At 48.7% G+C, this 15,715-nt stretch overlaps 1 protein-coding gene across 6 annotated transcripts in view; it reads right to left on the minus strand.

Moving 5' to 3' along the window:
• The window catches only part of rreb1a (ras responsive element binding protein 1a), a 282,712-nt gene that overhangs the window by 117,694 nt on the left and 149,303 nt on the right, over positions 1–15,715 (minus strand). For all 6 annotated transcript variants that reach the window (XM_085989338.1, XM_085989341.1, XM_085989337.1 and 3 more), the window contains one exon: positions 15,456–15,619. In XM_085989338.1, coding sequence (XP_085845464.1) covers positions 15,456–15,619 — 164 coding nt within the window. The remainder of the gene's footprint in view (positions 1–15,455; positions 15,620–15,715) is intronic.

Genomic DNA, 15,715 nt, shown 5'->3' on the forward strand with positions numbered 1-15,715 from the left:
GGAGTCCAGAACAAGGGGGCAGAACCTTAAAATTAGAGCCAGGCCGTTCAGGGGTGTTCACAGAATCACAGAAACCCCACAGTGCAGATAGAGACCATTTCGACCCATCGAGCCTGCACCGACACATATCCCACCCGATCCCTGTAAACCCTACACCAACACATATCCCACCCTATCCCCGTAACCCCGTGTTGTCAGGAAGCACTTCTTCACACAAAGGGGAGTGGAAATCTGGAACTCTCTCCCCCCAAAAGCTATTGAGGCTGAGGGTCACTTGAAAATTCAAAACTGAAATGGATCGATCTTTGTTAGGCAAGGGTATTAAATGTTACAGAACCAAGGCGGGTAGCTGGAGTTGAGATACAGATCAGCCATGATCTAATTGGATGGCAGAACAGGCTGGAGGGGCTGAATGGCCTCCTCCAGTTCCTATAAAAGCAGCTCGGGATGTTCACTGGACGAGGTGCCAGATTCCCACTGCATCCCAGCAAAGGTTATCGCTTCAAAAGGGGAGGCGAGGGGAGAAAGAAGCTTCTCGCCACGTCTTGCGTAAAGATTTTACGCGGGTAACTTTCAACCTCAAATTAAAGTCAATGGAAAGGGAAATCTGGCGGGGCGCGTAACGGATAATTCAATACCGCCAGCGTTACGCCCCAGCCCACCCCGTGATGATGGGACTTATCTCCTGTCTTATAGATTGCATCGGTTTGAAGCATTCTCTTGATAACTTAACAGCTTAATAAGACACTTCCACATAACTTCATTAACCAGGCCAATAAATTCATTAAAAATCCCACAGCAATACGCTCAGTCATCAAGGAGAGGCAAACAAGATGCATTGTGCCACCTTCCTTGGCCCCAGGGAGGGGACGGGCTCCAACCGACAAGGCCACTGGGTTTTATTGCAGGGCAAAGTCTGTTCGGGCAAGATAACTGAGAATACCGAGAAACTGGCCTTTGTACTTGGGCTCCAAGTTGGATATCCTCATGCCTGTTAACGTCTCAGTTTTTCATCTTTCTTCATGAAAAAAAGTAAATAAAAGCAAGCGGCCAGCCTGTTTCTCAGGTCGACTACTGCGGTTACTATTAATTAATAGGACTGCTAAAATAGCTCACAAACGGCTGTGCAGTTATTTTCAAACTCCCTCCCCACCCAATCACAACCTGCTGCCTGGTGCTTAGCCGAGACACAGAGAGAGGAAGGTTCAAGGTTCAAGGTTCAATCGAGTTCGGTGCCACATTAACACAAGGGGTGTTAAATCTTGTCTCAGCAACGCTGGGTTACGGAGTGGCCGGGGCTCCCACTCCTAGATCAGCCCCCGGGGTTCATTGTGGAACGTGCGCATGGGATGAGGAGAGAGTTTAAAACTCAGCTATGATCCCCTCCAGGATCAAAGAGCCCACTGCCACAGAAAAGATGGCCACTCGGATGAAAGAAAGAAAGAAAGATTCGCATTTCTATAGCGCCTTTCACAACCTCAGAATGTCCCAAAGTGCTTTACAGCCAATGAAGTACTTTCTGAAGTGTAGTCACTGCTGTAATGTAGGAAACGGGACAGCCAATTTACGCACAGCAAGCTCCCACAAACAGCAATGTGATAATGACCAGATAATCTGCTTTAGTGATGTTGATTGAGGGATAAATATTGGCCCCAGGACACTGGGGAGAACTCCCCTACTTAGGGAAGGAATTCCAGAGCTTAGGGCCTCGGCAACTGAAGGCACGGCCGCCAATGGTGGAGCGATTAAAATCAGGGATGGACAAGAGCAAGAGGCCAGAATTAGAGGAGCGCAGAGATCTCGGGGGGTTGTGGGGCTGGAGGAGGTTACACAGATAGGATGGGGCGAGGCAATGGAGATATTTAAAAACAAGGATGAGAATTTTAAAATGATGACAGATATTTTATATAATCATCCGAGTGTTTTCCCAAGATTTAGAGTCATGGGCTGGATTTTACTCACCGAGATGTGTTGGGGGCGGAACTGCTGCCTTCCGGGTTCTAGTCCCGCCCCCAGCGCCGTCCGATGCACAGACGCTATTTTCCCCTGATTGGCCTTGCCAGGCGCTAACATACCGAATTTTGCGGCCTTTGTTTTTAAGAATGAAAAGTGAATAATTACAACATTGTGAGAGATGATCATACTGTTGTTCTGTCAAGTTTCCCCAAGACGGAGCCTGGAGTCTGACCCACCAGACATGTTCCAGGAGTTAGGCCCAGTGACCCTTGAAATCACCAACCTGCTGGTGTAATATAAACATTCCTTCACTTGTGTTAAAACATTTGCTCATGTCCAAAGGCCCTGTTGTAACACCCGACCATCTGTCTGGTATTTTATGCTTATTACCACTCCCTATTACAGAATGCATTCTGTTCAAATGTACCAGCGCCCAATGAAGACAAGGCTTGTACGAGGAACGACGGCTCTTTACAGTATATAGAATCATAGAATGACCCGACACAGGAGGCCAGTCTGCCTGCTGCGCCGTATATCCCCTTCATTGTTGAATTTACTTCCGAATCAAGTTCCCAATGGGTCGGGGTGGGCAAGCCGTCAAGAAGGGAGGGAAGGGAAAACCGTTTTAAAAAGAAGTAGCTGATCTGAGTTAGGGTGGAAGTAGAGGCTCTACAATTGATCGCAGCACTCCCGGGAGGGAGAGAAAAAAAAGTCAGCCGAGGTTCTCACTTTTGTTTGTTCTTTAGAAGCACATCGGGATGATGACGGGATTCGGCTCGGCTGAGGACACCCACCATTAAGCCTCATAAATTAATAATGTCAATTTGGACAAGACACTGGAGGGTGTTCAATCGTCAGGGAACCACACCCAGCCAGGAATGAAGGCCTCCAGGAAAGGAAGGTTGGCGATTATCGCCTGGAGAGATAGGCAGGCAGAAAGAAAGACAGAGCACTCCATCTGAGGCTGATCTTACACACGGCCTAGTGGCTGGTTCCAGCTTTGGGAGATGGAGCCTCCAGTTCAGGGAGATCCAAAAGAGGGAGAGGGGCCAAACTAAACTCACAAAATATTCGTCATTCATATGTTCGAGAACAGTGACTTGGTTCCACTACATCACACAGTAATGAAAAGGAGACAAAGTTTAATCTTGGTCACTCAGACAGTGCATTAGGAAAGCTTTGTCTATTGTTCTCCATTCTGAGCAGTGGACCATTCCTTCCCCCTGCAGCTTTAGCTTGTCTGCTTTCGGCTTCTAGATTCCAGAAAGACATTAGTAGGTAAACACGTACAGCTGAACAGGAAGTCAGTGTTTATCTCCTCCAGCCAGCAAGGCCTGCTGGGGAAGATACGATCACCGGGATGTTTCAAAGCAATTCAATCACTCTTTACCACTTCCCCTCCCAGCCAACTGCCAAAACATCTCCCACAACTCTCCTGGAAAATAAAAGTTCGGAAGCTGCCTGCTCTACGACTCTGCAGAAATGGCCTGTGCTAACTTCTTAGTTTTCATTTAAGATAGTGTTTCCGTGACCAACATGTGGTATAAAAATCCAGCAGCGAGCTAGAAGTGGATGGAAGAGTGAAAAGGACGTCAGTCAGTAACGCCTGGTGGCAGCGCAGCTGGGAGATCAGCCCAGGAACCAACGAGGGAAAGGCTGCATTGCCTCCTTACAGAAAAGGCCTAAAATGTTCCTTAGGGTTTGTGTTATTACATCCAAACTGTTTTCCCCTTTGTCCAGGGGGTGCGAGGACTTTAAATCGATCCAGCTTCAGATGCAGGACTAAAAGGGAGAAAAAACACGACCTCATTTTGAATGAGAAGATTAGACTGAAAATGTGGCGTTATCTATTCCTCAGGCCACAAAAGCCCACATTTTGCTTCGAGGTGGCGTCGACACCTGCAGCGTGAACAGACCCACCAGTAATTCCGATCACTGCTTCTTTTAACCACTTAGGTGTCTTCTTTTTGCCAGTGGATGGTCTGCCCGACCTTCACGCTGGAAGGATGTGCTGGAATTCTTCACAGCTGGAGGCTGTGCTTAGTCATAGATAGAGTTATACAGCACAGAAAGAGGCCCTTCGGCCCATCGCGTCCGCGTCGGCCATCAAGCCCTGTCTAATCTAATCCCATTTTCCAGCATTTGGTCCGTAGCCTTGTATGCAATGGCATTTCAAGTGCTCATCCAAATGCTTCTTGAATGTTGTGAGGGTTCCTGCCTCTACCACCCTTTCAGGCAGTGAGTTCCACATTCCAACCACCCTCTGGGTGAAAGAGTTTTTCCTCAAATCCCCTCTAAACCTCCTGCCCCTTACCTTGAATCTATGCCCCCTTGTTATTGACCCCTCTACTAAGGGGAAAAGTTCCTTTCTATCTACCCTATCTATGCCCCTCATAATTTTGTACACCTCAATCAGGTCCCCCCTCACCCTTCTTTGCTCCAAGGAAAACAACCCCAGCCTGTCCAGTCTTTCTTCATAGCTGAAGCGCTCCAGCCCAGGTAACATCCTGGTGAATCTCCTCTGCACCCTCTCCAAAGCAATCACATCCTTCCTATAGTGTGGCGACCAGAACTGCACACAGTACTCCAGCTGTGGCCTAACCAGCGTTTTGTACAGCTCCATCATAACCTCCCTGCTCTTATATTCTATGCCTCGGCTAATGAAGGCAAGTATCCCATATGCCTTTTTAACCACCTTATCCACCTGTTCTGCTGCCTTCAGGGATCTATGTACATGCACACCAAGGTCCCTCTGATCCCCTGTCTTTCCTAGGGTCTTACCATTCATTGTGTATTCCCTTGCCTTGTTAGTCCGTCCAAAATGCATCACCTCACACTTTTCAGGGTTAAATTCCATTTTCCACTGTTCCGCCCATCTGACTAACCCATCTATATCGTCCTGTAGCCTGAGGCTTCCCGCCTCGCTATTTACCACCCCACCAATTTTCGTGTCATCTGCGAACTTACTGATCATACCTTTTACATTCACATCCAAATCATTAATGTAGACCACAAACAGCAAGGGACCCAGCACCGATCCCTGCGGTACCCCACTGGACACAGGCTTCCAGTCACAAAAACAACCTTCCACCATCACCTTCTGCCTTCTGCCACTAAGCCAGTTTTGGATCCAATGTGCCAAGGCAGCCTGGATCCCATGGGCTCTTTATGATCTTCCCTTGACAAAGCCATGCTGGCTATCCCTAGTTAATCCTTGCCTCTCCAAGTGGAGACCAATTCTGTCCCTCAGAATTTTTTCCAATAATTTCCCTACCACTGATGTTAGGCTCACTGGCCTGTAATTCCCTGGTTTATCCCTACTACCCTTCTTGAATAATGGTACTACGTTAGCTGTTCTCCAGTCCTCTGGCACATCCCCTGTGGCCAGAGAGGTTCTGAAAATTTGTGTCAGAGCCCCTGCAATCTCCTCCTTTGCCTCACATAGTAGCCTGGAATACATCTCGTCTGGGCCTGGGGAATTATCCACTTTTAAGCCTGCTAAAACCGCTAGTACCTCCTCCCTCTCGATGCTAATATGTTCAAGTATATCACAGTCCCCCTGCCCGATTTCTATGTCCTCATCGTCCTTCTCCATAGTGAACACAGATGGCTGGACAGATGTGGCAGCCATCAAAGGCAATTTATACATCTGCCATGATGTGACTTAAACTACATTTGGAAAGTAGAAGAAAGCCTTGCATTTCTATAGCACCTCTCACCACCTCAGGACGTCCCAAAGCACTTCACAGCCAGTGAAGTACTTTTGAAGTGTGGTCACTGTTGTAATGTTGGAAACGTGGCAGATACAGTCAGAGAGAAATTAAACAACAGAAGCCACTGGGATGCCATTAGTCTAAGGCACAAATCTTAGCAGTCGCTGAATAATGGAAGATTAGCATTCAAGCTCTCACTGAAAGGGCAATGATTTCACTACATTTTTCAGGTGTCACCCCGTGGCTCAGTGGGTGGCACTCTTGTCTCCGAGTCAGAAGGTCGTGGGTTCAAGGGACTTGAGCACAAAAATCTAGGCTGACACCCAGTGCAGTGCCAAGGGCATGCTGCACTGTCAGAGCTGCTGTCTTTCGGATGAGACGTTAAACCAAGGGCCTGTCTTCCCTCTCACTTAGGCATAAACGATCCCACGGCAACAGTCGAAGAAGGGCAGAGTCCTGGCCAATATTTATCCCTCAACCAACACCTAAAAACAGATTGTCTGGTCATTCTCACATGGCTGTTTGTGGGAGCTTGCTGTGTGTAAATTGGCTGCTGTGTTTCCTACATTACAACAGTGACTACACTTCAAAAAGTACTTCATTGGCTGTAAAGCGCTTTGGGACGTCCTGAGGTTGTGAAAGGTGCTGTAGAAATGCAAGTCGTTCTTTCTAAAACAGGAGTGTTTTTCCCCCAATATATATAGATGGAACTTCACTATAACGAAGCACCTTATCAGAATTCACTGTAGTTATAGCGGGCTGCTAGGTGGTGCTTGGAGACTCTTCTTATGCTTTTCAAATCATCTGCCACCAGTTTTCTGAAACAGAATTCCTATATGGACAAACTCCAAAGTTTCAGTTACCACAACAAGGGCACATCAAAAGATGGGAAATGGAATAAAAATCTTTCCATTCATATCTGTGTCAGTTCATCTCATGCCACTGCCAACTAGGAGACTGCGAGGAGCAGTTATGGGATCAGCAATCAGCTGAGACGGCTGAAAGTTGTTCTGGTGGTAACGCACCGAGTAAGGTTTTTAAGGTACTCTGTACTTCTGTGTGAATAAACAAGCAAGGCACAAACTGGAAATTCTGGTTAGGCCCATGAGTGTACAGTGCAGTTTGGCAACAGTTTAAGAGTCTCAAATCACTTAGCACTCTCCCCGCCCTCTTCCCGAGTGCACTGCTGAAGGTGGTAAGTGAAAAAGGTGTTTGAAGATTAAACAAGAACAGCGAATATACAGTTGGACAAAGCAGTATTAAGATAACCTGGAATAGCCTGGCACCAATTTCCCTGTAATATTTTTTTGGCCCGTGCGTCCCCTTTAATGGGCCGCGTCGGCCGGTTAAAATTTCCGCGGTTTTTCTATTTAAAAGCCATCTGACCGTCTGCGTGGGACCAGCAGAGCGCTGCCCGGCCGCACAGCTTCAACGGGATGTTGTCTGGCACTCTGACAAAACCAAAATGTATTTCCAATACTTGACAGAACATGGCAATGTGACCGCACGAAGCAACAGAATGCTTTTCCTAATGGGCATACGGAAGCCCACCTCAGCATCGACTTGACACTTAAAGACTATGTGTCTCCTCTTTTTAAAGACTGCAGCTTGATGACATTTCTGAACCTGAATCCGAGGGGAGCCGAATGAATGAGCACAATGCGGTTCGGCGATCCGGATACCATCTAGAAGCTAATTCGACTTCTCCAAACGTGGCGTTCACTACTTCTAAGTCAGTACATCCAACATCTCCTTGAATTACATCTTAAACAGCCGAGAAAAACAAGGTCTGGCATCGCAATTCCTTTTTCATGGATGTTTAAAAGGGATCCTGACAGTTGGACTAATTCTTTATAGAAAATGACTGAGTACCTGCCTGGAGAACAACTTCTAAAGCTTAATCATCCCTAATTACAGGACACTTCATAGAGATTGTCTATAATCTATAACTGACTGCCCCAGACAGGCACGGGATGAGATTATGTCAGGATCAGTGTCTTTTCCCAGTCCGGTCTCCACCAACTGTTGGTTAAAGCACAGAAATATTCCGAAACAAAAAACGTGTGCGCACCTTCCACCAGTGCATCTCGTAAAGAGCCCGAGTACAGCGGCAGCACTACCACAGATCAACTGTGCTGCAAGGGAATCCCCTCATCGAGTGTCACTCCAAACCACAATGCAGCTGATGGTTGAACACAGCCCTGGAAATAGGAATTTCTCTTTGTGAAAGTGTTAAATCCTCTGTTTTCCCTCCAGGCCACACGCCACCTGTCAGTGTCACAACCTGTTGTGATTTTCACGCAAGTACAGAAAGTGAACATTGTCCAGAAAGCTCGATTCCTGGTCTGGGCTGAGTCAGACAGAGTGATATTCGGAGCACTAACTGCACTCAGCACCCCCTTGGCTGGGAAGGAAGGGAGGACCGTCAGCCAAGGTCACAGTTCCCGATTCCCAGCTGGGAGGCGCAAGTGCATAAGTCGGGTTGTGGACAGGATTCAGGCTTGGCTGTGATGCTTTTGTGGTGGAATAGTCAACTGGTGCTCACCGTCTAGGTTCACACATAACAAGAATGGTCACTTGGGTGAGGTATCAGAGGGTTACTGTGGAGTCATGGAATCAGTGCTTTCAGGAGAATGGGGCAAAAAGAAAAATGGAAAAACCCTCCTCTCCACAGATGTCCTCCGCTGTTCCTGATTCTCATCAAGTTGCCTTCTCCTTTAAGGCTCAAAGGGAATGACATTGCAGCCACATTGTGGCCAGCTGTGGAGGCTACGTTCTGGCTGGGAAACGGCGAGGATTTTGCAGCTACTTCTGCCTCAGGAGCAAGTGACTAAATGGATGGAAGTGATCACCAGCTCCCAGCGCTCTTGGTAACGGGACAATGAAGCACGGATTCTACCCAAAGCCTACAATATTAAACAGTGCTGGAGAATGTAGAGTGTCATCCACTACAGGGAAACACTCGGACCCGGGGTTAAAGTCCTGGCTTCATCAACTGAATTCCAAATTAATATCAGCCGTTTGCATCCATTCTTCAGCACTGCTGGGTAATATTCGGCATTTCAAACGGCCAGGATATGGTGCCGCAGCTTCAGTAGGGTGCAGAGAGGGCAGGGATGATAAGGAGGCCTCAGGTTGGGGTGTATAGAGACATTGTTAGCACATTCAAAAAGAACATATTGATGATTCTTCCCTCACTGATTCCACACCGTCTAACGTTCAGCAGCTAAGCTGGTTCCATGGATCCACCACTTGTTGTTCCCGGGCAGCTGGCTGACAGATGCAATTTCTTAAAAAATGTTCCACGTTTTTCTGCACACACTGAAAGATACTGTTCCCTTTGTGCAGTTAAGTTGTAGTGGAACCGTTTGCTCCCCTCCCAACAACCAGCCACAATGGAATCTCAGCAGACCCTGAGCCCTGTGGTCAGGGGGTGCTGAGTGCAATAAAGGGACATGGAAGCGAGAGACACACTGGCACATTGGCTGTGTATAAACCCACTGGCTGTGGAAAGTCTTGAACTGCAAAGTGTTCCATTCCACAGGGCCTTTCCCAAACAACATTAACAACTTGTATTTATATAGCACCCTTAGTGTAGTAAAACGTCCCAAGGCGCTTCACAGGAGTGATATCCAACATAGAATCATAGAGCAGCACGGTGGCATAGTGGTTAGCACTGTTGCCTCACAACGCCAGGGACCCGGGTTCGAATCCGGCCTCGGGCGACTGTCTGTGTGGAGTTTGCACATTCTCCCCGTGTTTGCGTGGGTTTTCTCCGGGTGCTCCGGTTTCCTCCCACAGTCCAAAGATGTGCGGGTTAGGTTGATTGGCTATGATAAATTGACCCTTAGTGTTAGGGGGATTAAATACGTGGGGTTACGGGGATAGGGTGGGATATGTGTTGGTGTAGGGGTTTACGGGGATCGGGTGGGATATGTGTCGGTGCAGGCTCGATGGGCCGAAATGGCCTCTATCTGCACTGTGGGGTTTCTGTGATCTGTGATCTGTGAATTATAGAATACCACAGCACAGAAGGAGGCCATTCGGCCCATCGAGTCTGTGCCGGCTCTTTCGAAGAGCAATCCAGTTAGTCTCACTCCCCCGCTCTTTCCCCATATCCCTGCAATTTTTTCTCCTTTAAGTATTTATCCTGTTGAAGGCTATTTATAACACATAAGGAGATATTCAGGCAGGTAACCAAAAGCTTGGTCAAAGAGACAGGTTTTAAAGAGCATCTTAAAGGAGGAAAGACAGGCGGAGAGGTTTACGGAGGGAATTCCAGAGATTAGGGTCTATACTCCTTCTGTGATTATTGGCTTCTAATTTAGACTAAGATGGAAAGAAAGTGCATCTTGCAAGAAATCTCACTTGCCGCCGAGCCCTGCTTTCTCCTCCTTCGAATAACTGAAAAAACGAGGCAACAGCGATCCTGAACATCATGGTCTAAAAAGTCCAGCCTATTTGGGATATAGGATTAGTACAATCTGGGCCAGGGGGTACAGGGGAAGGTGGAGGGTGGGGGAAATTGAGGGACCATTATTGAAGAAGGGTTACCATTATTCAAGAAGGGTAGTAGGGATAAACCAGGCAATTACAGGCCAGTGAGCCTAACATCAGTGGTAGGGAAATTATTGGAAAAAATTCTGAGGGACAGAATTAGTCTCCACTTGGAGAGGCAAGGATTAATCAGGGATAGTCAGCATGGCTTTGTCAAGGGAAGATCATGTCTGACCAATTTGACTGAATTTTGAGAGGGGGTGACTAGGTGTGTGGATGAGGGTAGTGCAGTGGATGTAGTATACATGGATTTCAGTAAGGCTTTCGATAAAGTCCCGCATAGGAGACTGGTCAAGAAGGTAAGAGCCCATGGGATCCAGGGTGCCTTGGCACATTGGATCCAAAACTGGCTTAGTGGCAGAAGGCAGAGGGTGATCGTCGAAGGTTGTTTTTGTGACTGGAAGCCTGTGTCCAGTGGGGTACCGCAGGGATCGGTGCTGGGTCCCTTGCTGTTTGTGGTCCACATTAACGATTTGGATGTGAATGTAAAAGGTATGATCAGTAAGTTCGCAGATGACACGAAAATTGGTGGGGTGTTAAATAGCGAGGAGGGTAGCCTCAGCCTGCAGGACGATATAGATGGGTTGGTCAGATGGGCGGAACAGTGGCAAATGGAATTTAACCCTGAAAAGTGTGAGGTGATGCATTTTGGAGCGACTAACAAGGCAAGGGAATACACAATGAATGGTAAGACCCTTGGAAAGACAGAGGATCAGAGGGACCTTGGTGTGCATGTACATAGATCCCTGAAGGCAGCAAACAGGTGGATAAGGTGGTTAAAAAGGCATATGGGATACTTGCCTTCATTAGCCGAGGCACAGAATATAAGAGCAGGGAGGTTATGATGGAGCTGTACAAAACGCTGGTTAGGCCACAGCTGGAATACTGTGTGCAGTTCTGGTCGCCACACTATAGGAAGGATGTGATTGCTTTGGAGAGGGTGCAGAGGAGATTCACCAGGATGTTACCTGGGCTGGAGCGCTTCAGCTATGAAGAAAGACTGGACAGGCTGGGGTTGTTTTCCTTGGAGCAGAGAAGGCTGAGGGGGGACCTGATTGAGGTGTACAAAATTATGAGGGGCATAGATAGAGTAGATAGAAAGGAACTTTTCCCCTTAGTAGAGGGGTCAATAACAAGGGGGCATAGATTCAAGGTAAGAGGCAGGAGGTTTATAGGGGATTTGAGGAAGAACTTTTTCACCCAGAGGGTGGTTGGAATCTGGAACTCACTGTCTGAAAGGGTGGTAGAGGCAGGAACCCTCACAACATTCAAGAAGCATTTGGATGAGCACTTGAAATGCCATAGCATACAAGGCTACGGACCAAATGCTGGAAAATGGGATTAGAATAGACAGGGCTTGATGGCCGGCGCGGACACGATGGGCCGAAGGGCCTCTTTCTGTGCTGTATAACTCTATGACTCTACGGGGGAGAAATTCGGTGGAGCCACAAACGGGGCGCCCAGCTCGCCTGGGCGCCGGAATTACCGCTGCGATCGGAGCAGTTGCGACCGCCGGAAATTCAGCTTGTGTGTCCCAAGAGGGACTCGGGGCGAGGCTCGAGCCTGGCACTGAGGAGAAGTGCCGGGCTCTCGGAAAACAGCTGGCACTGCCTCGGGGGGAGATCAGGAGGCCGGGGACGGAGGTGCTGGCAGGTGGCCGCCGAAAAAAACGGCCGCCCCACACCTCCACCTTAATTTGCGCCACTCCAGCCACAGGTAGGCCCCGTGAACCGGGCGCGATTTGCGACCGGCGCTACAGAGTCGGGCGCTACCAAATATCGCGATCGGGGCGGTAGCGGGGCGCTGCGCACACCGATGACGTCATCGGTGGTGGCGCAGCGCAACAGGCTAACGCCGCCATTAGCGCCCCAGCTAAATATCGCGGGAGGCGTGGCCAGTGGCGCTAAAGCCACTGAGTGCCCTCTTTAGGCGCTAACTGGTGGCGCAGCCCACCAAATTTCTAGGCCTATGACTCTATGACCTTTCTGGCCACTGAGAAATTTTGACAGAGGGGCAGGGTGTGCCTCTTCTGTCTGTCTGCACGCCCTCCATCGTGATATCATAGTTGGGAGTAGGGTTCTGGGCTCCCTGGAGGTCCCACAGGCTTCGACCAGCGTAGGGCACAGGTAGAAAGTATGCCAGTGTGCCGCGGCACCACAATGCAATAGCACAACTGTGGAGCAGCCAGCAGGTAAAAGTGTTCGTTTGTAACACTTTGATCAGGCGGGCCTTTCATCCACCCCTCCCTCCCCAACAACCCTTGCCAATGGAGCGGCTCCGAAATCCCAGTGCCTGCACGGGGCCGTGACCCCGGTGGTCCCCTCATCTTTGATGCAAGTGGCCCTGACCTCAGGATTTGGGACGGGGTGATAACCAGGGAAGTCCCGCCCCAGGTACCGTACTGTCGAACCAGAATTTCTGTCTCTGGTGGTGGACAAAGGGCCGAAGGTGAAGCAGAATCCAGGCACGTTGGCAGGTAAGGTGAGGAGGCTGCTTTCAAATTCTGTACAAGGTAATTTATTTATCACTCATTTACGCCTCCCTGCATGGCCTCTCCCCCCACCTTTGGCCTTCTCATGGACTAGAAGTGAGCTGCACCATCAATGGAACAATGCTGAGTTTTGCACATGGCTTCGTATGATGGGCTCAGACACACAGCGCTCGTTGTTAGGCACAGATGCTTTGCTGAGGTTTTGGTTTTCCCAGCTACTTTTTTTATTCTCTCTTGAAAGTCAAAGCAGGAAGTGAAAGTTCCCGCTGTCGTTTTTGTTTCTCAATTTTTAAAGCATTATTTCTGTCGGTCTCCCGGCACCGCACAGAGGGTGGGCAGTGATCGACTGTGACATCTCACTGGGAGATACAGAACCAGAGATCCTGAGCAAAGTCCCGCCGGGTATTTCCTCCTATTCTGGATGCCAGTGCCTGATCTCCAATCGATGAGCATCTCACCACTTGGCTGACTAAGGGCCTGAACCCTGCAACCTTCCCAAAACTCTGAGCAGCACAGATTACCAAGTTAGTGCTGGTCTCGTTAGCTCCGAGCTAGATGCAACAGACGTACTATTTCTCTGCAAGGGCCCTTATATGTAAACAAATGGGTTTTTAAAACAGGGTTCGCTCTATTGGCTACCAGCATTTTTATGGGGCAAAGCCTCGCTACAGAGTTCACCGAACCCAATCGTCTCCTCTATGGCGTAAAGCAACTTGGTGTCATTTCTGGTCTAGCTGTCTCCATTCCTGTACCTAGGGTATTGATCATCTGTGCATGGGAGGCCAAAATGCAGGCGGGGGCCGGGGGGGGGGGGGGGGGGTGGCGGTGGCGGGGGGAGAATCCCGATTATCCAACAATTGCTGTTATTTACTCGGGGTGTCTCCTGCATTACACTGGGTAATGGGAGGTCGCCAAGCATGATCCCATGGAAGGAAAGTACATCTGAGCAAATGGCTGTGTCTGACAAACAGGAAAAGAGAATCCGTGACTGGATTCTGCAATGAAAACCACATGTTTAAGATGCACATTCATTGTCATTTCAGCCCTGTCGCCATTATCTGCAGCTTGCACCGTTTCTTTTTCTGGAAGCATCTGTTTCCCCAGGACAATATGCACAGGTAACCACGGAAACAAGCCTGTGGTCAGTCAGCAAGAGCAAAGCTTTTGGCTGGGCCCCTCTCTCTCGCTCTCCCCATCAGCCCTGCAACTAACTGAATTCAGATACTTCAACTAAACCTTGTTGTAGAAACGCTCTCGCAGGGTAAACGAGGCCTCAGCCACAATTCCGCTCCTGGGAGACTGGAGGAAAATAAAGTGGTGTGTGTGCGCTGGTGTGAACTGCATCACTGGCGATTTTGTAAGCTGTGTTTGAGCATTGTCTCAATTCCTGCATTTGTTAGGTGCTTCCTCTCTGAACATTGTTGTTTTGTTCAGTTTAGTAAAGCCCCTACCACAAGGGCACCTCCGGTAATATCAAAACTGGGTTAATAAGGGAAAGAGCATGTTCTCTTTTCCCCTCCCTGGGAGAGCAGGGTTTTCCGGGAAGGGGCGACTATTCTAAGAGGGGGTTTAATACAGATTCCCAACTACTGAGGAGCCCCACAATCATCCATTCCATCAGACACCTGAAAGGGACAGGGAGAGAGAGAGTTCACTGTAAGTGCAGAATAACAGCCTAATTCTGTCACCAGACAGACGGTATAAGGTGTGCACAAGAACACAGGCTCCATAAAGCATTTAAACATGGCATCCTGCCATTCTAACGTTGCAACATTTGGTGCCACGTTGGGGAGCAGGGGGTGAATCGACGCACACACAGATAGTTCAGTGCAGGATTGGTCAGTGCAATTCTCTGAAATTCAATGTTAGCTTTTTTCAGTTTCCGTTCTAATCAGAAAGATTGCTTTTTCACACGGGTATCTGCGTTTATAATTATAATAACTTCATTTAAAAAAATTATTCCACTTTTCGATCATTTTCTGTCCTATTACCCTTCAACCTGGCCTCTCATGTCTGAGAAACTGTCCCCAGACTGACGGAACGAGCAGCTGACATTCTCCAACCCTCTGTCGACACCCTTCAGCCAGCTCCGAGGAGAAGCACAAGAGTAGTCGGTGATGCCTCTCCCTCCCATCCCCATCAATGCAAAGCACGAGGCCGCCACGCATCGATCCCCTGAATGACACAGCCACAAACCCACCTCATCCCCGCTGGAGCAAAAATTCCCAAGCATACAGTGACAGCAACCTGGCTAGGACAGCTCGGAGTTCTGTGATTGGAAGGATCTCAAAAGGGGGCAACTCTAACTTAGATGTACAAGAAAAAGATTAATCCCACACACAAAAAAAGGGAAGGCTGGGAGCTATTTCCTAGGAAGCACTTCCTAGAACAGCACACGGCAAGATCGTGGGATAGAATCATAGAACAGTACAGCACAGAAGGAGGCCATTCGGCCCATCGAGTCTGTGCCGGCTCTTTCGAAGAGCAATCCAGTCAGTCCCACTCCCCTGCTCTTTCCCCATATCCCTGCAATTGTTTCTCCTTCAAGTATTATCCAATTCCTTTTTGAAGGCTTCTATTGAATCTGCCTCCCCCACCCTATTAGGCGGTGCATTCCAAATCCTAACCATGTCTATTAAAGAGAGAGAACACAAGCCACAATATAGCTGGCATCATCAATTCTGGACAACTTCTCTTCGCCTGGGTCTAGCTTTCCACACCCACCAGCCATTACTCACCTGTGCATGTTGCCGTTGGTGGTAAAGGCCTGGTGACAGATTGTACACTTGTACGGTCGCTCCCCAGAATGGACCAACATGTGACGGTCTAGTGAGCTGGCGGAACTCAAAGACTTGCCACATATACTGCAGGAATGGGTGCTTCCTCCGCTGTCAGTGTTGTGCTGCAGAGACACAAAAAGTTCCCGTTAAACTCTGGACTGTCAGGAAAGTCAGGAAAACATGAGGAGACGTGGATCATGACCTCAGTTGTCAGGTAA

This window comes from Somniosus microcephalus, chromosome 5 (assembly GCF_052327205.1).
Source record: "Somniosus microcephalus isolate GS21.2 chromosome 5, FLI_Smic_1.0, whole genome shotgun sequence".
Lineage (NCBI taxonomy): Eukaryota > Metazoa > Chordata > Chondrichthyes > Squaliformes > Somniosidae > Somniosus > Somniosus microcephalus.